The following is a 22,917-nucleotide window of genomic DNA, read 5'->3' on the forward strand; positions in this document are numbered from 1 at the left end:
CCCCCCCCCCGCTTTTCTGGGATTTTTGAGGACCTCTCGGCTGGCCCTAGCCTTCCTTCCCCCATCTCTGCGGCCACAGTCCCTGCCAGCCTCGGGTTATTCAGGGTATTTCCCAGCGTCTGGAGGCTCTCTACCCCCGCCCTTTCGCAGCAGGGCTGAGGCGCGCGCTTGCGCGGGGTCCGGGAAAGCGGCGCGTGCCGGGAGAGAGAGGCTGGGGAAGGGGGGAGGTGAGAGGAGAGAGGGTGGGAAGGAGAGAGAGACCAGCGGAGAACCAGGAACGACAGAGAGAAGGGAGAAGGGTTGGGGGAGAGAGAGGACAGAGCGAGGAGTGGGTTAGGAGAAGAGACGGCGATCCGCTACGAACCCCAGAAGGAGATTGGGGAGCCCAAGCTGGAACTGGAGCCCTACCCGGAACCGGGCACTGGGAGGCGGCCGCCGAGACCCATCAGCCCTGCACCATGTGTCTCCGGCTCTTCTGTATCCTGCTTGCCGCGGTCTCAGGAACCCAGGGCTGGGGCTACTGTGAGTGCCGGGCGCAGGTGCAAGCAGGGTTGGGCCGGGGAGTCCAAAGCCTGCAGGGCGGGTCTAGCCGCATTGCGGCTAGGTGGTCGCGGGTCCCTTCCCGGCCGGCGCGCGCTCGCTCATTCCCATCCTTTCCTGCCTCTCCCCCGCGCTCCGCAATGCAGCTCCGAGGCTGGCGCGCGCTCCCGGGGTGGTGCTGGGCTCGGAGGAGCCGAGGCTCGAGTCGGCCCGGGGTGGGGATTTGGGACTGGGATCCAAGCGGAAGTTGGTCCTGGGTTTGAGGGTTGGAGATAAGGGTGGTACTGGTGACCCGGCCAGGGTTAAGGTTTTGTTAGGGGCTGAGGCTGGGCTTGGAGCTGGCCCAGGGGCTAGGGTTTGGGGCTGGGGTGGATTTTGAGGCTGAGATCCAAATAGGAGTTGGTGACCCTGATTGATGCTGAGGTTGGACATGGAGCTGGTGTTGCTGGTAGGACTGGCTGGGGTTGGGACCAAGGCCTGGATTGGGGTTGGTGAGGGTTGGGGGTGTTGATGAGTGGGATTGATGATAAGGCTGGGGCTGGATTGGTGCCTTGGGCTGACTCAGGTTCTATAAGATGCTGAGGCTTGGGGTTGTGTTTGGGAGAGTACTAAGCCTGGGCTGGTACCAGAGCAGTCACAGAGCTAGGGAAGGTCTGGCTTAGTGAACCCCCCAAGGAGGAGAATGCAGCCTCCCCGGAGTGTGCAGCTGTTGCTGCAGCCCAGATTGGGTAGATGGCTTAAGTTAGGGCTGGGCTGGCCGCTGGGGGACAGAGAAGGAGGAACTCCAGTCGCTCTGTGGGCGCGGCCTTTGGAAGGACCTGGGAGGGGTCGCCCTGATCAAAATGTCCGTTCCCCCAACCCAGACGGCTGTGACGAGGAGCTGGTCGGGCCTCTGTACGCACGCTCCTTGGGCGCCTCCTCCTACTACGGGCTCTTCACTGCGCCTCGATTTGCCCGGCTGCACGGTGAGTGAGGCTCCGCCCCAAGGCGTGGTGGGGGACTCTGGAGGGCTAGGGATGAAGGGAGAGCCGGGGGTGAAAGCCCTTGCCTCTTCTATAGGCATAAGCGGATGGTCTCCCCGAATTGGGGACCCGAATCCTTGGCTCCAGATCGACTTAATGAAGAAGCACCGGATCCGAGCTGTGGCCACCCAGGGCTCATTTAACTCGTGGGACTGGGTCACGCGTTACATGCTGCTCTACGGGGACCGAGTGGATAGCTGGACGCCGTTCTACCAGCAAGGGCACAACGCGGTATTCCAGGCCCCCTGTGCACACACTTGGAGAACCTCCTCAACTCTGCAACCTGGGCTGGGCACTAGCTTGGGGGAAGTGGAGGAGGAGGTGGTGTGGACACAGATGAGGAGCAGTGACTTCTAATCATGGGGTTCAGTTCATAGGGACGGTCAGTTCGCCATGTGTGCGAGACATTCTCAGATGACAGGGTTTAACATACTTTAGGGTAAAATCTGGGAGAGCTTCTTGAAGGAGGTGACGTCTGAGTTGGGCTCCGAGGAAATAATAGGATGGTGGGAGAGGACATTTTACGCTAAGGCACCTGTTTTCCTAAAGCCATGAGGGCCGAGGAAATCAAGGAGAGTTTGCTTTCTGGAAGTCTAGATTGGCTGGGTGTGGCAGCTGTGGGCTGGGAGGCTGTGGAGAAACGAAGTAGAAAGTGGGGACCTGGTCTCTCCTCTCGCCTTCTCCCTCAGACCTTTTTCGGTAACGTGAACGAGTCCGCGGTAGTGCGCCACGACCTGCACTATCACTTCACCGCGCGCTACATCCGCATCGTGCCACTGGCTTGGAACCCGCGCGGCAAGATCGGCCTGAGGCTCGGCCTCTACGGCTGCCCTTACAGTAAGGATGCGGAGGCCGTGGCGGAGCTCCTGGGAGAGTCTTCCCGGTCCTCGGCCCACCTACTGTCCTTTGCGCAGAGTCCGACGTGCTCTATTTCGACGGCGACGATGCCATCTCATACCGCTTCCCGCGAGGGGTCAGCCGGAGCCTTTGGGATGTGTTCGCCTTCAGCTTCAAGACGGAAGAGAAGGACGGGCTCCTGCTGCACGCGGAGGGCGTCCAGGGCGACTACGTGACATTGGAGCTGCAGGGGGCGCACTTGCTGCTGCACATGAGCCTGGGTGAGTTCAGCCATCCGGGGTGCGACCCCGGAGGCTCTGCTGCCACGCCCCTCGCTGCACCGCCTACGCGAAGCCGCGCCCACTCCCGATCTGGCCTTTCCTTACTGTTTGGATCAACCCGCCTTCTTCGTGTAGAATTTGGCGCTAGCAAAACACTGGACTCCCAGTCAGCAGATCTGGATTCCAGTCTCAGCTCCACTACCCGTGGGGCGACCTTGAACAAGGCACTTACCCAGTTTCTTCATTGTAGAAACCTTATATATACTACAAGTGCATATACATATAAACCCAAAGAGTTGTTATTTTGTATCTCATTAGCCTTTATAACATCCATATGATGAGGGAGAAGCAGCCATCATGCCCCAAGTTTTACTGATTGGAAAACAAAGGCTCAGAGAAGTTAAATGACTTACCCTAAGTCACATATTCGCCAATGGCCACCACTCCATCCCAAGCTAAAGTCCAGTCTCTATATGCCCACCCTCCCTGGCTGCCCTGGGCCCTGTGCAAACTCTCTGTGCTCCTGGCTGCTGCTTCACCTGGGGGCTAAGCATCTCCACCTGGGGGTTCTCCAGGTTGTAGGTCTGACCCTGCTCTCCCTCCCTCCCTCCCCCCCGCCCCCCCCCAGGCAGCAGCCCTATCCAGCCAAGGCCCGGTCACACCACAGTGAGTGCTGGTGGCGTCCTCAATGATCAACACTGGCATTACGTTCGTGTGGACCGATTTGGCCGAGAAGCAAATCTCACCCTGGATGGCTACGTGCAGCGATTTGTGCTCAATGGAGACTTTGAGAGACTGAACCTGGACAACGAGGTGAGCAGAGTGGTTCATTCAGTTGAGTGGGGTGCTGGGTGGGTCAGTGGGGGGACAGGACTTTTCTCCACCAGAGGTAGGACCTTGCTTTCTGCTTCTTGAATATCCTAGCAGCTCTTGGCAGACCTGCGGCCCGTAGGCCTAGGTTTTTGTCACTGTTGTTGCTGTTAACAGGCAGATTTCCTGGGCACAACCCCAGAACTACTGACATGGGAATTGAAAATCTGGGTTTGGGGGATCAGGCAAGATGAGAAAATTGCCCCATTGGATTGCTTAACTCTGTGGAGTTGGTAAAGACCGTGGTTTGGATCTGCAGATAAAGAATCCCAGACAGGTTAATTGACTTACTCAAGGGCACGCAGCCAATTTGTGGCAGAGTCAGGGCTAGAACCCAAGTCTGGGGAAGCCCAGCGAACTTCCAGCTTTAATACTGATGATACTGGGGAAATGGATATTTCCAGTCTTCTATAAAGCCAGGCCCAGAGCCTGAGAAAGTGTGGGGCGGAAGAGCATGGGCACAGGCTCACACACCCAGGGAGCCTCGCCACCCCCACCCTGCCCCGCAGATGTTCATCGGGGGTCTAGTGGGCGCTGCGCAGAAGAACCTTGCCTATCGTCATAATTTCCGCGGCTGCATAGAAAACATAATCTTCAACCGAGTCAACATCGCAGACCTGGCCGTGCGGCGCCATTCGAGGATCACCTTTGAGGCCAGTGGGCAGGGGGGATCAGGGAGGACGGGACATCAAAGCTGCTTGGAAAGCAAAGAGGTGGAGCAGGAAGAGATCTTGAGAATCAGATAAAAGCCGAGGATCCCTCTCTCCCCTGCCACATCCTCAAGTGGGGGCATCACCGACTCACAGGAGGTGAAAGGCCACCCCTCCCTAACCCCCAGTTATGAAGCTGTGGTCTGGCCCAACCACATCCTCAATTAATGCTTGAGGAAAAACAAGTGCAGAGACCGGAGTGGCTTGGCCAGAGATCACACAGTTGTGCAGTGGTTGAGTAGGGACTTGAACCCAGGGCTGTTTTGGTGTGACCCCACACCCCAACTCTGCAGCGGGCATTCTAATGTCGCTGCCTGGAAGCCAGCAGGAAATTGCCTCTCCAAGCTGGAAGGAAGGGAAGGAGGTGGTTCCCTGGAGACTGCGTAGATCAGCGTTAGCCAATGGAGAGCCTTGAGGGCAGACTTGGTTGGAAACTCCGCCCCCCGCCACAGCTGGATATGTTTGTGGGGGGTGAGGTCTTACCCCCTCCCTTCCCCCACACACTGCGAGGGAGTGCCTCAGAAGGGTCTTAGACCAGTATGAAAATTGAATCCCAGCAGAGGCAGATGTCTTCCATTCTCTCCGGTGCTGATGGATCCTTACTTTCGCCCTCAGGGTAAGGTGGCCTTCCGTTGCCTGGACCCGGTTCCTCACCCCATCAACTTCGGAGGGCCTCACAACTTCGTGCAAGTGCCTGGCTTCCCGCGCCGTGGCCGCTTGGCAGTCTCCTTTCGCTTCCGCACCTGGGATCTCACAGGGCTGCTACTTTTCTCCCGCCTGGGGGACGGGCTGGGCCACGTGGAGCTGATGCTCAGTGAAGGGCAGGTCAACGTGTCCATCGCGCAGACTGGCCGAAAGAAGCTTCAGTTTGCCGCTGGTGAGGGGCAGAGGGTGGGGGGAGGCGCCAGGAGGGCAGAGGAGGGGCGAGTGTGGGCCTGCACGGAGGACTTTGCTTCTTGGAGAGGGGTGAGGGAGGGACAGGAGCAGAGCAGGAGGACCCTGGGCCCTAGGAGAAGGTGGGAGTGGATGGTGGCAGGGAGTCAGATCTGAGGAGCTAAGGGTGCTGGGAGAAGCAGGAAAGCTGAGAGTCCTGGTACCCTCTAGTTCCAGGGGAGGCTTGGGAGTTGTTTGTTAATTCATTTACAACTTTACAGACTGCATCAGCTGCTAGGGTTAGTGAAAACAGACATTCAAAAATGTCACACTCAGTGTGATAAGTGTTAATAATGGAGGGCACATAGGCACAGAGTGGGGTTGTTGCTTCCCCACTAAAGACACTTCTCTCAGAGTTTGGAGCTTCCCTCAGCCACACCATCCTCTTCTCCCATCCAGGGTACCGCCTGAATGATGGGTTTTGGCACGAGGTGAATTTTGCAGCACAGGAGAACCATGCAGTCATCAGCATTGATGATGTGGAGGGGGCAGAGGTCAGGGTCTCATACCCACTGCTGATCCGGACTGGCACCTCATACTTCTTTGGGGGTAAGTGGGAGCCAACCTGGCCAGACTCCTATCTCTGGGTGGGAAGGCCCCACCAAAGTCCCCTCAGATGGGGCCACATGGAGCGTTTTGTGGGGATAAATCCCTCTTTTCCCTCTGGTGCCTTGGAGACTGGAAGGCCATTGCCATTGTCTGTTGGCCCCCTTCCTTCCTTCATGTCTGGCTTTCCCTTGGCATCTCCCTGGGGGAGGGTCTCTGGGGTCTCCCCTGGGGAGGGCCTCACAGGGGTGGTTGCTCCAGGTTGTCCCAAACCAGCCAGTCGATCGGGATGCCACTCCAACCAGACGGCGTTCCATGGCTGCATGGAGCTGCTCAAGGTGGATGGTCAACTGGTCAACCTGACTCTGGTGGAGGGCCGGCGGCTTGGATACTATGCTGAGGTCCTCTTTGACACATGTGGCATCACTGATAGGTATCCAGAAGCCCCTCTCCCTACAAGAGGTGACCCCTGCAAAGCCCCCTTCTGTAGTCTCCCCATGGGAGTGGCCATTCTCAATAATCTCCCTTCTCCTGGTCCCAAGTCCTCAGTCTCCCACCTGGAGATGATTCCTCCTTGACTTGTTATCTTAACCTCTTGTCCTCCTTTACCTAATCCTTCCATTAAAGTGACACAAGCTCAGAATGGAAATGAAGCATCTGTTCTTGGCCCTAGGGGGTTTTCTTCTGGAGGGGGGTGGTGGGAGAGGGGGCCAGTAGAGGGTGAAGAGTCCTTGAACCCCAAGGACTCATGCACCAGCACTTAGGCTTCTACGAGGCTGGTTCTGGTGCTCTCAGGAGCCTGGAGTGAAGCTTGTAGGGATCAGACCCCATTCTCACACTCACAGTAAGGCGCCTGCCCTTGGTGCTGGCCCTCTTCCCTAGGTGTAGCCCTAACATGTGTGAGCATGACGGACGCTGCTACCAGTCCTGGGATGACTTCATCTGCTATTGTGAACTGACAGGCTACAAGGGGGAGACCTGCCACCAACGTAAGCGCAGTGGGGGATGGGGGAGACTCCGGGGCAGGGGAGGCCAAGAGGTTGCTGGGGATCATGAGGCTGCTGGAGACGGTAGGACTGGCACTCCTAGCCCTCTGACCCCATAAATGCCCTTTGCCCACCCCCCGACCTACCAGCTCTGTATAAGGAATCTTGTGAGGCTTATCGGCTCAGTGGGAAAACTTCTGGAAACTTCACCATTGATCCTGATGGCAGTGGTCCCCTGAAGCCATTTGTAGTGTACTGTGATATCCGAGGTAAGTGGCTCTGATGAGTGGTGAAGAGGCAGCTGACAAGGCTGTGTGGGGGTGTGGGGAAAACAGGGGGTTGAAGGGGGGACAGGGGCCAGCAAGATCAAACTGTGGTAGGGGTAAAGGATGGCAGAGGGGAAAGGGGACACTCAGGAATTTGTAATCTAGCCTTGCTGATAAATTCCAGCTTCCTGATCCATTCCAGCTGTCCAGCTGTCACATCTCCAGCCGACAGTGGGCTGGAACGGAGCTGCTGGTCACATTTATTGGCTCTGACTAGCAGCAGCAGTGGTGGAGGTAGGGAGATGGGTAGAGAATGCCCATCTTGAGCCAAAGCTCTGTCCATTCCCCTCCCCCAGAGAACCGGGCATGGACAGTTGTGCGGCATGACAGGCTGTGGACAACTCGGGTGACAGGTTCTAGCATGGAGCGGCCATTCCTGGGGGCCATCCAGTACTGGAATGCATCCTGGGAGGAAGTCAGTGCCCTGGCCAATGCTTCCCAGCACTGTGAACAGTGGATCGAGTTCTCCTGCTACAATTCCCGGCTGCTCAACACTGCTGGTGAGGGCCAGGGTCACCGAGGGTGAGGTGCAGAGCTGGGGGAGCGACCCACGGGGACTTGGGAGGAGAGAACCAGAAGGTTCAGCTAGAGCCCTCGAACATTCAAGCGAGGATCGGGGCTGCTTGGAAAGGCGAGAGAGGAACCCAGGGGCTAATGGAGGGATGGGGCCTGGAAACTGCCTGCACGTCTTCCCCAGGAGGCTACCCCTACAGCTTTTGGATTGGCCGAAACGAGGAGCAGCACTTCTACTGGGGAGGCTCACAGCCTGGGATCCAGCGCTGTGCCTGCGGTCTGGACCGGAGCTGTGTGGACCCCGCTCTGCACTGTAACTGTGATGCTGACCAGCCCCAGTGGTGAGGGGCGAAGGGACAGGGCATTCAGGATTCCAGGGGCAGCGGAGCAGCGGGGGCTGAACCACTGCATCCTGCCCCCACAGGAGAACCGACAAGGGACTGCTGACCTTTGTGGACCATTTGCCCGTCACTCAGGTGGTGGTGGGGGATACGAACCGCTCCAATTCTGAGGCCCAGTTCTTCCTGAGGCCTCTGCGCTGCTACGGCGATCGTGAGTGGCAGACCCCTTTTGTGTGCCCTCCCGGGCTTGGCTCTCCGGTTTCCAAAATTTAGGACACCTGGCCCACTGTGGGTCTCTAGGACATACTGCCAGACACCCAGCTCCTGCTGTGATATGACCCCCGTCTGTGTGGTTCCCCTGTACCTTATTCTCTTTCGCTATACCTGTTTCTCCCCCCCCGCCCCCACCTTGGACACCCCTAGCTGTCCCCTTTTGCCCTACCTTCTCCCACACCACCCAAGGCTCCCTGCTCCACTCTCCAACCTCCCTGATCCAGCCTTCCTCCTTCTGGTTTTATAGGAAATTCCTGGAACACCATCTCCTTCCACACTGGGGCTGCTCTGCGCTTTCCCCCCATCCGTGCCAACCACAGCCTTGATGTCTCCTTCTACTTCAGGACCTCGGCTCCCTCAGGAGTCTTCCTAGAGAACATGGGGGGCCCTTACTGCCAGTGGCGCCGACCTTACGTGCGGGTGGAACTCAACAGTGAGCAGGCAGACATCAGGAGGGATGTGGGCTAGATGAAGATCTCGGGGGGGATATGGGGTAGGCAGAGGCTGGGGGAAGGGACAAGGGCAGATGCCCCTCGAAAGGCAGCATGGAAAGGGCTTTAGATAACTGTAGGGCCCAGACCAAGCTCTGTTTTGGTAGCTGGCTTTGTGAACTTAGGCACTGTCCTCACCTCTCGGGGCCTTAGGGCCCTTGTGAATAAGGCAGCTGGACTCCTGAGGGGTTTCCGACATGACTAGCTATGCTTCTAACCTCAGAAATGGGGGTGTAAGGAACTCAGAAACCAGGGGTGTAAGGTTTCAAGGAGTTTATGAGTTTCGTCCCGGGCCGTAGACAAATTGGAGGGACATTCAAGGAGCTCCAGAGAGTGAAGAAGACAGGTGGTCTGGGGTAAGGGATCTGTGAGGTCTGAGTCCTTTCTCCCCACCCCACTGCATTGTCCAGCGTCCCGGGATGTGGTCTTCGCCTTTGACGTGGGCAATGGGGATGAGAACCTGACCGTACACTCCGATGACTTTGAATTCAACGACGATGAGTGGCACCTGGTCCGGGCGGAGATCAATGTGAAGCAGGCCCGGCTCCGTGTTGATCACCGGCCTTGGGTGCTGCGGCCTATGCCCCTGCAGACCTACATCTGGCTGGAGTACGACCAGCCCCTTTATGTTGGTAAGAAGCAGCCCCGAGGCGGGTCTGAAGCTTCCTTTACCTTCCCACCCCCTCCCAACCGTTCTCCTTGTTTCCAGGAGCCCCATGTCTTAGATCCTGATCCCCTCTGCTGCAGCGTGACCCAAAGGCTCACCTTTCCTCTCTAGGCCATGGATTTTATCCTATTATTACATTCCCCTTGGCTCCCTTCCAGACCCCAGTACTTATCCCTGTCTCTGGCTTGACACCCTTTTTTTGACCTGCCCACCCTTCTCAGGATCTGCAGAGCTTAAGAGGCGCCCCTTCGTGGGTTGCTTGAGGGCTATGCGTCTGAATGGAGTGACTCTAAACCTGGAAGGCCGTGCCAACGCCTCGGAGGGTACCTCACCCAACTGCACAGGCCATTGCGCCCACCCCCGGTTCCCCTGTTTCCACGGAGGCCGCTGTGTGGAGCGTTACAGCTACTACACGTGTGACTGTGACCTCACGGCTTTTGACGGGCCATACTGCAACCACGGTCAGTGCGGCTGCTTGTGCGAGACTAGGGAGCCACAGGGCACAACGGGACATAGGGAGGGCAGGGAAGGACGGAGAGAGCAGAGTCAGCGACAGGGAAAACTAGAGTTGTCCCTGGGTTCCTGAGCTCTCATCCGGGGCGTCAGGCAGCTGAAGATCCTGGATGACTCCAAGTCATAAAGTGGGGCCAAGAAGGGATGGTTCAGCTAGCTGGTACTAAAAGAACTTAAATGCAACAAGCAAATAACTTCCCCATCTTCCCACTGTCACTAAGTTACCGCAGGTTACCCCTCTTGCAAGCATAGTCACCTCAGGCTGCGCGATGCCCTCCTTGGCCATTTCCTGTGCTCCTAAAACATGTCTACAGCCTGGCTGTTGGTTAAGGCAAGCCTTGACATTCACCATAGCAAGATTCTGCACATACACCCAGACTGCATCCTTCCTAAGACTGGTCTAGGAGGATGCACGCGCAGGTAGGTTAACGGTGAGAGATGTCTGGTGGTGCAGGAAGACACAGGAACTCCGGTCAGCTGAGGACCTTTGGTCTCAGTTTGGAAGTGTGAGTAGTGGGGCGCCTGGCTGGCTCAGGTGGAAGAGCATTCGACTCTTGATCTTGGGGTTGTGAGTTTGAGCCTCACACAGGGTATAGCGATTACTTAAAAATAAATAAACTTAAAAAAAAAAGTAAGTGTGAGTGGTGGCGAGTGTACCAGATGGGGTCATGATACCTCGATTCTTTTTTTTTTTTCTTATGTTTATTTATTTTTGAGAGGGACAGAATGTGAGCAGGGGAGGGGCAGAGAGAAAGGGAGACACAGAATCTGAAGCAGGCTCCAGGCTCTGAGCTGTCAGCACAGAGCCTGATGTGGGGCTCGAATGCACAAACTGTGAGATCATGACCTGAGCCAAAGTTGGACGTTTAACCTACCGAGCCACCCAGGCGCCCCATGATACCTTGATTCTAATCTTGGCTCTCCATAGACTGCTTGCCCTTACAGAAGTCACTAGCCATTCCTGTGCCTCAGTTTCCCCATCTGTAAAATGCAGGGGTTGCATTAGATGATCTTTCCCATTTCTCACAGTTTTGAGATTTCCCTTCTGTGACATAGAGGCTCAAAGGGACAGAAGAGTGAAGTTCTGACAGTGTGCTGTGGTTCGAGGGCAAGTTCCAGGGTGGGTGTGCAGATGGCGTAGTGTCTGAATCCCTGACCTCATAACCCTCCGCCTTCAGATATCGGAGGTTTCTTTGAGCCCGGCACCTGGATGCGCTACAACCTCCAGTCAGCGCTGCGCTCGGCCGCCCGGGAGTTCTCCCACATGCTCAGCCGGCCGGTGCCCGGCTATGAGCCTGGCTACATCCCCGGCTATGACACCCCTGGCTACGTGCCTGGCTACCATGGCCCTGGCTACCGTCTGCCGGACTACCCCCGGCCCGGCCGGCCCGTGCCCGGTTACCGTGGGCCTGTCTACAATGTCACGGGTGAGGAGGTGTCCTTCAGCTTCAGCACTGACTCCGCCCCTGCGGTCCTGCTCTACGTCAGCTCCTTTGTGCGGGACTACATGGCCGTGCTCATCAAGGAAGATGGTAAGCTCGCATAGGCTGCCCCTCGGCTCCCTCTGCGTGCACGGCGCCCTTCACTTTCACGACTGTTGGTTCACTAGTAGAAGGACCCAAGCATTCTCAGAAGATGGGGGCTGGGGCGCCTGGGTGGCCCAGTCTGTTAAGCATCAGACTTTGGCGCAGGTCACCATCTCATGGTTCCTGAGTTTGATCCCGGGGTCGGGCTCTGTGCTGACAGCTCAGAGCCTAAAGCCTGCTTCTGATTCTGTGTCTCCCTTTCTCTCTGCCCCTCTCCTGCACATGCTCTGTCTCTCTCTCTCTCTCTCTCTCAAAAATAAACAAACATTGGGGCGCCTGGGTGGCTCAGTCGGTTAAGCATCCGACTTCGGTTCAGGTCATGATCGCATGGTTGGTGGGTTCGAGCCCCATGTCGGGCTCTGTGCTGATAGTTCGGAGCCTGGAGCCTGCTTCCGATTCTGTGTCCCCCTCTCTCTCTGCCCCTGTCCTGCTCATGCTCTGTTTCTGTCTCCAAAATAAACATAAAAAAATTAAAAATAAATAAACATTTAAATAATTAAAAAAAAAAAGATGGGGGCTGTGGGAGCCAAGAGGAGACTCCCTTTGTCCTCCCCATCCCACAGGGACCCTGCAGCTGCGGTATCAGCTGGGCACCAGCCCCTACGTGTACCAGCTGACCACAAAGCCGGTCACAGACGGCCAGCCACACAGCGTCAACATCACCCGGGTCTACCGCAACCTCTTCATCCAGGTGCGTGTGGAGGGAGGTGGACGAGGGAGGTGAGCCAACTCAGATCGTAACCTCATGATGGTGCCCAGGAAAATGTCAAAGAGTTAGCATGAGTAGAGCACATCGCAATGTACAGAGGATTCTCATGGGTATTACCTCATGCAACCCTCACAACTCCGGGAGGTGGTTCGGGTGGGCAGGAGTTCTTATCACGTCTGCTTTATAAATCGGTAAATGGGCTCAGAAAGTAAAGGGGTTTTCCACAAAGTCAAGCCACTGGTAGCTTCAAAGACGGCTCAGAACGAGGCCGTTGGGTTTTTAATATGAAATCCTTCATCCGGGCCCAGGGGTTGTCCAGCCAGGACTAGGCCGGGACTCACCACCAGTGTGGACAGAACAGGACTTCCTGCGTGGTCTCGGCCTCGTTGGCCTCTGGTTTTTCCTCCCTCAGCTCCTCTCCCTCCCCCTCAGGTGGACTACTTCCCACTGACGGAACAGAAGTTCTCACTGTTGGTGGACAGCCAGCTGGACTCACCCAAGGCCTTGTATCTAGGGCGTGTGATGGGTGAGGCGTGGGTGCCATCATGTTTGGGCTAAGGAGTTACGGGTGAGGCCCCCGGAGCTTAGAGAGCGAGGGACCTGGGAAGGGCTGGGAAGGCGGCGATAACAAGGTGCAGGAACCCTGCAGACGGCGAGATGAGTGAGAGGGGCCAGGCTATGGGTGGTCCCAGCCCCTCTCCTTCTGGGCCGGCCTCTCCCTCAGAGACTGGAGTAATTGACCCGGAGATCCAGCGCTACAACACACCGGGTTTCTCGGGCTGCCTGTCTGGTGTTCGATTCAACAATGTGGCCCCTCTCAAGACCCACTTCCGAACCCCTCGACCCATGACCGCTGAGCTAGCTGAGGCCCTCCGAGTTCAGGGAGACCTGTCGGAATCTAACTGCGGAGCCATGCCCCGTCTTTTCTCAGAGGTGCCGCCTGAGCTGGACCCCTGGTATCTGCCCCCGGGTACGTCCAGGGCACATGGAGGAGGGAGGGCAGTGAGGGACGGCAGGGAAGGGAAACGATTCTTTACAAGGAGGGGGTTTCTCCTAACCGGCGCTCTCTCCTCTCCAGACTTCCCGTACTACCACGACGAGGGATGGGTTGCCATACTTTTAGGCTGTGAGTAGCGTGATCACTACCCTGACCTCCTAATTCTACCCTCGGTCAGCATTCCCTTCCCCGTATCCCCAGGGCTGAGGGGTGGCGAAGGCACTCAGTGCGGGGTGGTGCAAACAAGGATGAGCCGGGCTGTGCTGACGGTAGTATGGCACTGAGTTGGAGATTTTTATTATTTTTTTAATGTTCACTTATTTTTGAGAGCGAGTGAGCACGAGTGGGGGAGAGGCGGGGTGGGGGTGGGGGGGACAGAGGATCTGAAGCGGGCTCCGCGTTGACAGCGGCTAGCCCGATGTGGGGCTTGAACTCACAAACCCTGAGATCATGACCTAAGCCGAAGCCCGACACTCAGGCGCCCCCCAAGCTGGAGATTTTTAAATGTTTGAGGACGCTACAGACTTTTAGTTGAAATGAAATATTAAAAGGGGGCTATGGCTAAGGGATGAGGAAAGGGGGGTGCAGTAACACGTAGAGAGGTGAGAAATGGGTAACAGGAATTCAGACCCGCCAGGCACTTGGGAATGGCCTGACACGATCGAACGGCAGCCAGTCACACGCGTATTCTTTTGGCCCAAAGCATACATACATTCAGACCTGCCCTGAACTCTTCCTTTTTCCTTTTTCAGTCTTGGTGGCCTTCCTGCTGCTGGGGCTGGTGGGGATGTTGGTGCTCTTCTATCTGCAAAATCATCGCTACAAGGGCTCCTACCACACCAATGAGCCCAAGGCCACCCATGATTACCACCCTGGCAGCAAACCTCCCCTACCTACTTCAGGCTCTGCCCAGGCCCCAGCCCCTACACCGGCTTCCACCCCAGCCCCAGCCCCAGCCCCAGCCCCAGCCCCAGCCCCAGCCCCTGGCTCCCGGGACCAAAATCTCCCCCAGATCCTGGAGGAGTCCAGGTCTGAATGAATCAGGAAAAGGGCTTTAGGGACCACGTCCATCTCCTCTGAGTTCCCCGATTCCTGCCTCTCCCCACCCTGTCAGGGACATTTGGCTCCTCTTAGCAGGTTCTGCTCATCCAGAGGATGCCCCTCCTGCCAAGTTTGGTGGGCAGAGCTACAGATGGGACCAAAGAGAGTGGCCGAGCCTCACTGCCTAAACCAATGCCCTCCCCGTCCCCGCTTCCCCAGGCTCCTGGTTGTTTGCCTGCCCCAAAGGAGAAGCTCCATGGGGTTGAGACAGGCCCTCCCTGCCATCCCTGTCCCAGCTGCTGCCAGGGATTAATGACAGAGTGCAAGAGAGATTAACTGCTTCCCTTCAAGTATTCAATCTCAGCAGGGACAGATGTGTGGGATTGCAGGGATGCACAGGGCATGGGGGGAGGAGGCTGCTAAATTACATCCCCTAGCCTCCCCCCTGCCCTGCAGAATGCCTTCCATCTGCTTCCACTCAGTTGGGGGTTAGGGAGGGCTTCATCGCCGTCCCCCATCCTCTCTTTTTTGTTTTTTACGGAGACCGAGAGGCCTCGGTTTTAGCACCTTAGTACCTCCGCTGCTTCACATGCTTTAGCCAAAGCCATAAAAACAACTTGCAATGTAGAGAGAATAATGCAGATGCCAGTGCATTAGCCTGCCCTCTATTGTTCCTCCCTCTTCCAAGATATGCAATAGCCTTGGTGCCTGTCCAAAGGCTTGGCCCCCTCTCCAGTGCATGAGGAGCCCTCTTTCCTCCGCTCAGAGATGCTGCTTCGTTTGCCCAGGAGGTCATGTTCTTTATATATATTTTTTGTTGCAAAGTCTCTCTCTAGAGAAACTCTATATACTACTCTAATTTTTTAATTATCAGTTTATATATAAAAGAAAAAAATTGATCGACTGTCCTGTCCTGTGCTGTGCCACGGTCTGTAGTTCTTGCTTTTCCCGTGTTGGAAGTCTCGTGAGGTCGGCTGGCCACTCGGCCAGCCTGACCCAGCCTCCACTCTGAAGCCGTGCTCGCAGAACCAGAACCGTTCTAATAAAGCAGAGTGGCAGAGCCCCAGTCTGTGCGTGGTAGCTGGCGTCGTGGCTGGGGGTAAGTGGGATGACTTTCAGGGAACTAACCGGAGGGCTCAGAAATTTCCACCGGGAATCCTCTGAATCCTTGCATCGCCTGCCCGGGGCCTGACCGGCTCTTGCCAACCTTCCTCACCACCTGCCCCCTAACCCCAGATCTCAGTGGACAGGAGGGGATCTGAATGCTAACGCTTTAGCCCCAGCTGCCTCCGTGCTGCCATCCCTGGATCCTTCCAGCCCCAAAGTACACAAGGCAAAACTTGCCAAAATGGACTCTATCACTTTATTCAGATAAGAGGTCACAAGCCACAGGACTTTAAAGTGCGTGAAATTCACTGGCGATAAAGCCGCACATATACCAGCCTCCCCCACCCCAAGTCCCCACCACCTTGCTCCATCCATCAACCATGTCTGGGGGGAGGGGTTGAGACCCGTCATTAAACGTGGGGGACAGCAGGGAAAATAGGAATGCTGGCAGAACAGGAGTATCAGTGGTCTGAAACTGGGAAGGACAGGGTTCCGCATGCTGAGGGAAGAGTGGGGTCAATCTAGCCTCTCAGTGGCTGGATGTAATTTTTTCCCCATGATTTCCTCACAGCCAGCCCCATTTTCAGACAGACCTAACTCCTGCTTCTTCATTTGTCTCTGATTTTCCCCTATAATTTACGAGTACTTCAGAGCCCAATCGGGCCAGAGGGCATCCCCGGTACACAACGGATACAAACCACAGCAGATGCAGATTTCGGAATGGTGGCGGGGCTGGCCGGTCAGGTGGGAAGAGGCTTCCGTCAGGAGCTGGCTGGGTGTGTGCTCAGTGCTGAGTGCATGAGTGCTCACAAGTGTGGCGCGTGGAGATGTGAGTGTGTGTGTGTGCACGTCCCACCCAAATCCCCAGGCGACGGTTTTGGCCAGAGGAACCCCACTCCTTGCTTCGTGGGACAGCCAGTAGGGATGGAGGAAGGGAGTGGTCAGTACAGACTGAGGAAGAAAGGCTTGGATTCCCTAGAGAAAAGAGAAGCCTGCTCCCTATGCTGATATTCCCTAGGCCAGCCTGTCACTGCCACGTCCTTTTTACCCAGCACAATGCTCCTTATTCCCTGTCAGCTCAGCACGCCAGCCACAGACACAGGGCTGGCTCCTAGAGCTGGCCCCATCCTCATTCACTTCCTGTGTGTCAAGGAAGCTCCTCCTGCCTCCGCCAGGAGCTGAGACAGAACTGGAGGGGAATCTTCCAACCCCCTCTCCTTCCCTTTCCCTTAGGAATGGGATTTGGGCAGGGATCCCAGAGACTTTAGTTCAAACTCCACCTCAGCTACAGACCTTCTCAAAGAAATAAAGTGCTTTGCTCTTCAAGAATCCCAGAGAGAACGGCACCATGCAGTGGCACAGGAGGTTGGCCTGCTTCTTCTCAACACTTCACATACCCTCCGCCAGTGTCCACTTGCAAGCGTGGTGCCATCCTGAACACGTGCAACTTGGGAGCCCCTCACCCATCTCCAAACACATGCTGTCAACTCACCCTCTCCAACAGCAGGTGCTACAGACAGGAAAGTAAATCACCTTGACAACCTTCCCCCTCTCTAGTCTAGGCTTTCGCCCATCTACCCGGAAGAGATAAGCAACAGAGGCCCCATGGGCTTGGCCTCTAAAGGGAATGCAAGGCCTGAAGACAGCCTCCATACCCAGGACCAGAGCGCGCACGCCCGGCCTGGCCCGGCATACCTCCTGTGCGTCTTCAGTAGCAGCACGATGCCTGCCTGCGGTCGCCAAGCCCGAGCTTTGGAAGGAGCTGACAGGGCGCTGGCACCTGCTTTCAGGAATCTGAAAACTTATCCATCCATCTCCAGAGTACAGAGAAGGTTTCTGAAAGCCTGTTGGGCCCCAAGCTTAGCAGCTGAACTGCTGTCATCAGGATGGCTCTCGCTCTCTGTCCGCGGAAGAACGGCACTTAGCTTTCCTTCTCCCAGCATTGAATTTCTATAGTCAGAACCCACACTCCTTCAATGTGAACCCCACCAGGAGGGAAGAGGTAGTAAGGTGACCCGTCTCCCCTCTGAATTCAGTCTGTGCCACCCGCCAGGCTTGCCTGTAACCCAGGCCACTCGTAAGCTCCAGGTACCAAACTTCACTTAGCCCATCCTCTCCGGTCCTACGACCTACCACAGAGACATAGGCTGGCGACCCAATTAGACAAGGACCCTTGACTTGGAAAGTTAGAATTACAGGCCAATGCTTGTTAGGAACTGCCCAGGTTGACTGCTGAGGCCCAAGACCTACGGAACGGACAAGAAACCACGCTGAGCCACCCACCCCCAGCCTGTGTTCTCTTCCTCCAAGGCCTGAGACGCGGTCTCCCGCTTCTACAGCTCTCTCCCAGGGGAGCCCAGCCCTAGCTGCCTCTGTCTCCTCTCTCACTGAGACAGTCTGTCCCCACTGGACACAGCGGAGGCCTCGCTGCGCAGGGAGTGGGTGGGGGGTTTCTCGGTGTGGGAGACACGTAGTGCAGGAAAGTCGGGCAGCGGTGCTGTGTGCATGAGAGCAAAGACAATGCTGCTACCATAAGCGCTGGCGTGGGGCCCAGGAGGGCTAAAGGACATCAGTCTCCCGCTCGATCCCCACGTACTTGAGGGCATCAGCTTGGCTGTACCTGTCCCGGGACAGGAGGAGGAATGAGATTACTGTCAAGGCTTCTGTGACTGAACAGACAGAATCCCCTCTATTTTGCTTCCCCATCTCTCAGAGCAGTTTACAGTGCTCCCGCTTCTGGGGCAAGGCACCCGGGAGCAGAACAGAGGGAAAGACTTCACCGCCACAAGACCTCTCCTTCATCTGTATTGCCCACTTTATGCCCCCAAATCAATTCTAACAGCCACCCTTCTGCCTTTGGAGCTACCTCCCAAGGATCATTTCTGGCTGCCTCACCTGTAATCAAAGAAGAGCTCTTCACCAGCTTGAATTGCCCTTTTAGCAAAGATTCCAATGCGATGATCCCCGTTCACCATGACCACTGCAAACAGGACAAAGCCAAGGCTAGGTTCCTAGTCAGCTCCAAGCCAATAATCGGCAGGTTCTGGGCTGATTTTCTCCCAGTTCCCAGCGAAAATATAAATAAAGTGGAGTTTAAAAGCAGTCAGTAAAGACAGTTGCCTCTCTGCTTTTAGATCTGTTATTCGGGCTGGTGATGTGGGAAAAGACCTATCTTTAAAAGATTCTTGTTTGTGGGAAAATCTTTATCTTGTATTCAGTGAGAGAGCCAATGAATAAAATAGAGACGGAGACGCAGAACGATACCAGACATTAAGCATGGTTGTCTTTGGACAAAAAATAACTCGGCAATGAAAAAAGACACATAATGGATAGAAACAATAGTAAATAAAGCATCCATCATCCACCCTACCTCCCAGGTCACTGGGAACTCACCTTTGGCATAACAGTTGGGGTTCACTGAATGGTTTGCAAATCGAATTTTGTTTCCTTTCCGGGTAGCATCTACTACAAAATCTATATAACATAAAGAAAGATCATGGGTTCATCAGGCAAATCCACAGCTTCTCGAACCTGGTCTTAAAATCAATTAAATAGTAACAGAAATAATCCAGTGGGGGACTTTGAAGTCCAGCAGCATGCAGCATAAGAATGCAGCCTCATGTGGGCGCGTTCCCTTTGGGTCCCCCCGTTTTGCTGGAATTACAGATCCCCTCTTCCCATCTACTGGGTAGGGAGATTTCTCAGGTGTAAGTGCTCAGTGCTCTGATTATAAACACAACCCAGAAACGCAGGTTCTCCCAAAGCAAGTGAACTGTGGCTCGTGGTGTCTTGAGGTTCAACGTCCCCACCTTCCTCTGCGCATCTGCTGGAGAAATCACAGCTGATCTGAACGTGGACTACAGCAAGGGCAATCCGGTAGAGAGACGTGCCTGAGACCACCATGGGGCAAGAGAAAGAGACTCCTTACCATTGTTGAGGTTGAAGAGGAAGCTGGACATGTATTTGTCATAGACCTTCCCCCGTCGATCAGCCTCGTCTTGAGAGATAAGCTGCAAAGACAGATAAGGAACAATCGGGGGATAAGGCTGTCTGCTCAGGGCATGGTACCCTGCCCTCAGAAAGGACTGGGAGGGGGCACTGTCACACACACATGCTTGATGAGAGTCACAGGAGACAGAGCTCAAGTTACTGTATTCTATCTAAGCCCCTCCAGGCTGACCAGTATTAAGACTGAAGAGCATTCCCTGCCCACCCCTTTGTGTGGCCTGAATTGGCAAAGACTTTAAGAAGAGTGGTTTATCTCAGGATTGCAAACACTTCTGTGGGATCCCCCAAGAAGCCACACGGGAACTCAGCTGAGTTATTTAGAGAGTAAGTCACAGAAGTCTGGCCCACAGAAAATCAGGGTTTCTCATCAGTATCTCCCCAGAAAGGAATGTGGTCCAAACCGATAGCACTCACCTCACCACAGTATTCAGAAATGAATTCGTTCTTTTGCACAGACTCCTTAATGAAGGTGCCCCATCCGGCCACATCTGAGGGGGCCAGCAGCAGGTGCTGGGGAAGAGGGAGTCAAACCTCAGACTACAGGGCATGTGTGAGTGGGCGGTGTGTGTGTACTGGATGTGCACGTGTGCAGGGGGTGGGCAGGGTGGAAAGAACTAGCAACTGTTAAGAGGATCTGAAAACAGAAAAAGGTCTAAGCCATTCTGTTCTGGGGAGAGGCAAAACAGCAAAGGGAGGTGGGGAAAGGAAACATGACACCTCCTCCTCTAGGCCCGGGGACCTCCTAGACCTGAGTCGCTAGGGAGTCACTGCTACGGGTCAAGTATAAACAGACAACATCAATGATGCGTCCATCCTCTCTGCTCCTCTTAGTCTGGCCAGGTCAGGGGTCACTTTCCTAACTCCTCACCAGGACAGCAAACTTTCTTTATCTCAGTACGTGTGTGTCCTTTAGGATTTACCAAGCCCTTTCATGTAGAAACCCCCTAAGGGACCAATGGAAAGAGGCTGCTGGGGAATACTGTCTTTTCCCCTCCACCATCTGGCTCGCAGTCCTAAGAAAAGCCCTCACCTTCTTGAGGCCTCGCTGGATGCTGCAGTTTTTGCAGGAAACCACCTTGCAGTCCCAGTGCTCCGAGGCCCCGCAGGTGAGGCACAGGTCGGGGTCGCACTCTCGCACTGCCAGGTAGCAGGGACACTGCTTGGTATTACACTGGGTCTTACAGCGACAGCCAGGGAAACGATTCTGACCTGGGGAGGAGGAGAGGGGCAGGGGGAGGGGTGGGTTAGGAAAAGTAGCAGACTAAGCTGGCGCTCAGGTCTGACTCAGGGGTCAGCAAAGAAGTACATGTGATGTGTTCAAGGAGATCTGGCAAGTAGGAGAGAAGCTCCGTTGCTTCGTATAGTCAATTTTTTGTTTGTTTGTTTGTTTTCTTTCCTGAGAAAATGGAGTGCCTCCCAACATTCATGCCTGGGAGTCAAAAAAAGCAAGTTTGACTATGGAGATGTGTTTCCTAGAGATTCCTCAACAGTGCTCTTCCTTCCTCTTGTTGGTGTAATTTGGAAGGGAGGTGGTTAGGGGCCCAGAGAAAATGAAATCAGTGCTTTTCACTGGTAAATCATCACCATCAAAACAAGAATCATTTTGAGAACAGAATGCATCCGTTCTATGCCACCCTCCTCCACCCACTGCCCTCCCCAGCACAAGCACCTCTCTTCTGTGGCTAAGATTGATATCTGCTATGGGTTAGGTGGTATTTCCAGCACAACTGCCTGGGCACTTAGTTCTGCAGGCTCTGGAGGCTGCTATTGAACTTCTCAGCCTTGAGTGGGGAAGGGCACAGTGTGATAAGAAGTCAAAGAGAAGCATGTTTAGCCTTTATCTTACTTCTGCTGACATCCAGACTGACCTGATAGTAAAACTCCAGATACTAAACTAAGATGGGCATACGCAGTGTTGTAACCTGTACATGTTGTAAAACAACACTTAAAAAAGGAGGTCTGTGACAGCACCTTAAGGGAAAAAATTCCCACGTTTCTTAATTCTTCTCTGGAAGGTAAAGATGGGAATGTTTCTGATTTCTGTATAGTTGCTGCTTTTAGAATCAAACACCTATGGGTTTTTAAAACAATGACTTTTCCAGATCTTAAGGATCTTGTTTCCTCTGCAGAATGCTTAGAACACGGCAAAGAGGACATCAGAAGGCCCAGGGGTAGCAAGGTGCATGGGCGGGGAGGGAAACCTGGGGTGCACAGTGGCTGGCTGTTTCGGGAGGACCACAGGGGAAAACAGTGGAAACTTACAGTCCGGGTTGCACTGGCAGAACTTCTCACAGAAATTCTGCGTCATGATGCAGGGGCAGGTGCTGTCACAGGGGCGGTCTGGATGGTCGCAGGGCTGGTAGTTATACACTTGAGTGGAAGAGTTATCTAGGAGACAAAAGAGTAGACCAGGACACTGCTGTGCCCGGGGCCCCTTACCGCCCTCCCTCCCACCTGCCCGATTGTCTCGACTGGAGGAGGCTGTCCCAGTCATGATCTTGGACACACGTTTTAGCACCTGAAGTGAGAAGCCATCAGAGATGATGGTTGTTTGTCAGCTACAACGGGGTGATTTGCCTTGTGGGGCGAGTGTGGAAATGGTCTGGGACTATAGGGCAGCCCATTCCAAACACTAAACGAAGTCTGGAACCTGGCAGATGGCGCGCTATGAAAGTCAGAGACCACAAGGCTCCTAGCTCTACCTCCTAAGAGGTGCGCTCAGCTGCAGTGAGAAACTGAGCTGTTCTCAGCTGCTGCAGAGAAATCTGCCATCTGCGGAAGCAGTACAGGGTCAACAAGAGCGGCTGTAGGTGGGGCGGGCGGGTGACCACAGGGGTGAGACCTCACGCTGAACTGCCGAAGAGCACCCTGGTGCAACTTACCTTTCTTCAGCTGAATTTTCCTGCAGTGTGCAGCCCACAACCTGGAAAAGAGAGGCGGATGGGCCTGGGTCATGGCTCTGCACGTTTGGGTAAATAACAACATGGCCTGCTTTGAGGGACTGTGGTTTGATCACCAGGGAGTATCCTCCCCGAATCCTTCCACCAGAGGCCCCTATCCTGCTAGATGGAAGCCGGAGTTCATCTGGAGTCCAGCTGGTCTATGCTTCAAGATTTAAATATAAAACAAACAAAGATGTATAAAAGACAAACACAAAACCCAACCCTCTGTGTCTATTATGACGCTATTGTTTCTCCCTCTCCCCCCTCCCTCCCTCCTTCTCTTTGGGGAGGTGGAGATGTGGAAGAATTGCAGGATGGGGAGGTGGGAACTTTTCAGGAATCTGCTGACTGAACAAACCGAGAGGCAGAAGCCACAGGGACTTCCTTCTATATCTAGAATTGGTGTCAGTTCCTTCCTTGAGTAGGTGATAGTCATTAGGGAACCGAGGCAGGCAGAATGTTGAATTAAAAAAAAACCCTTCCAACCCTTAGCAAAGGCTAGCTAAAAGACGGTGTTATTGTGCAACTTAGAAAAAACAATACAAGAGCCAAAAGGAAAAACTCTGGTCAGAGTTGAGAAGTGAGAACAGTAGTCACCAACCACCCAATAAGGAGAAATGGCCTCAGGGTGGAGCCATGAGGCCAGCTCTCACCCTACTGGCCAGGAGCTTAAAGGGA

General features: G+C 54.9%; 2 protein-coding genes across 5 annotated transcripts in view; one reads left to right on the forward strand and one right to left on the reverse strand.

Moving 5' to 3' along the window:
- Positions 1-66: 66 nt before the first annotated feature.
- Positions 67-15,248, forward strand: CNTNAP1 (contactin associated protein 1). 2 transcript variants are annotated; one of them, XM_003996899.6, is made up of 24 exons: positions 67-522; positions 1,404-1,505; positions 1,600-1,793; positions 2,252-2,399; positions 2,477-2,680; positions 3,309-3,493; positions 4,060-4,203; positions 4,876-5,137; positions 5,593-5,742; positions 6,001-6,172; positions 6,622-6,728; positions 6,875-6,994; positions 7,348-7,551; positions 7,749-7,905; positions 7,989-8,116; positions 8,426-8,611; positions 9,080-9,301; positions 9,558-9,797; positions 11,028-11,381; positions 11,999-12,126; positions 12,577-12,670; positions 12,869-13,114; positions 13,223-13,270; positions 13,894-15,248. In XM_003996899.6, the coding sequence occupies exons 1-24, from the start codon at positions 459-461 to the stop codon at positions 14,178-14,180; spliced, it is 4,146 nt and encodes a 1,381-aa protein (XP_003996948.2). In that variant the 5' UTR covers positions 67-458; the 3' UTR covers positions 14,181-15,248. The 2 variants fall into 2 exon arrangements, with proteins under 2 accessions (XP_003996948.2, XP_019673477.2); XM_019817918.3 differs by lacking the exon at positions 67-522 and adding an exon at positions 870-988.
- A 283-nt stretch (positions 15,249-15,531) lies between these two features.
- Positions 15,532-22,917, reverse strand: part of EZH1 (enhancer of zeste 1 polycomb repressive complex 2 subunit) — a 30,141-nt gene continuing 22,755 nt past the window's right edge. For all 3 annotated transcript variants that reach the window (XM_023244587.2, XM_023244586.2, XM_006940369.5), the window contains exons 14-21: positions 22,180-22,220; positions 21,560-21,685; positions 20,328-20,506; positions 19,712-19,807; positions 19,218-19,299; positions 18,683-18,763; positions 18,185-18,269; positions 15,532-17,909 (exon numbers count right to left, since the gene is read on the reverse strand). In XM_023244587.2, coding sequence (XP_023100355.1) covers positions 17,849-17,909; positions 18,185-18,269; positions 18,683-18,763; positions 19,218-19,299; positions 19,712-19,807; positions 20,328-20,506; positions 21,560-21,685; positions 22,180-22,220 — 751 coding nt within the window. In that variant the 3' untranslated portion in view covers positions 15,532-17,848. The remainder of the gene's footprint in view (positions 17,910-18,184; positions 18,270-18,682; positions 18,764-19,217; positions 19,300-19,711; positions 19,808-20,327; positions 20,507-21,559; positions 21,686-22,179; positions 22,221-22,917) is intronic.

The sequence above is a fragment of the Felis catus genome, chromosome E1 (genome assembly GCF_018350175.1).
Source record: "Felis catus isolate Fca126 chromosome E1, F.catus_Fca126_mat1.0, whole genome shotgun sequence".
NCBI classification, from domain to species: domain Eukaryota; kingdom Metazoa; phylum Chordata; class Mammalia; order Carnivora; family Felidae; genus Felis; species Felis catus.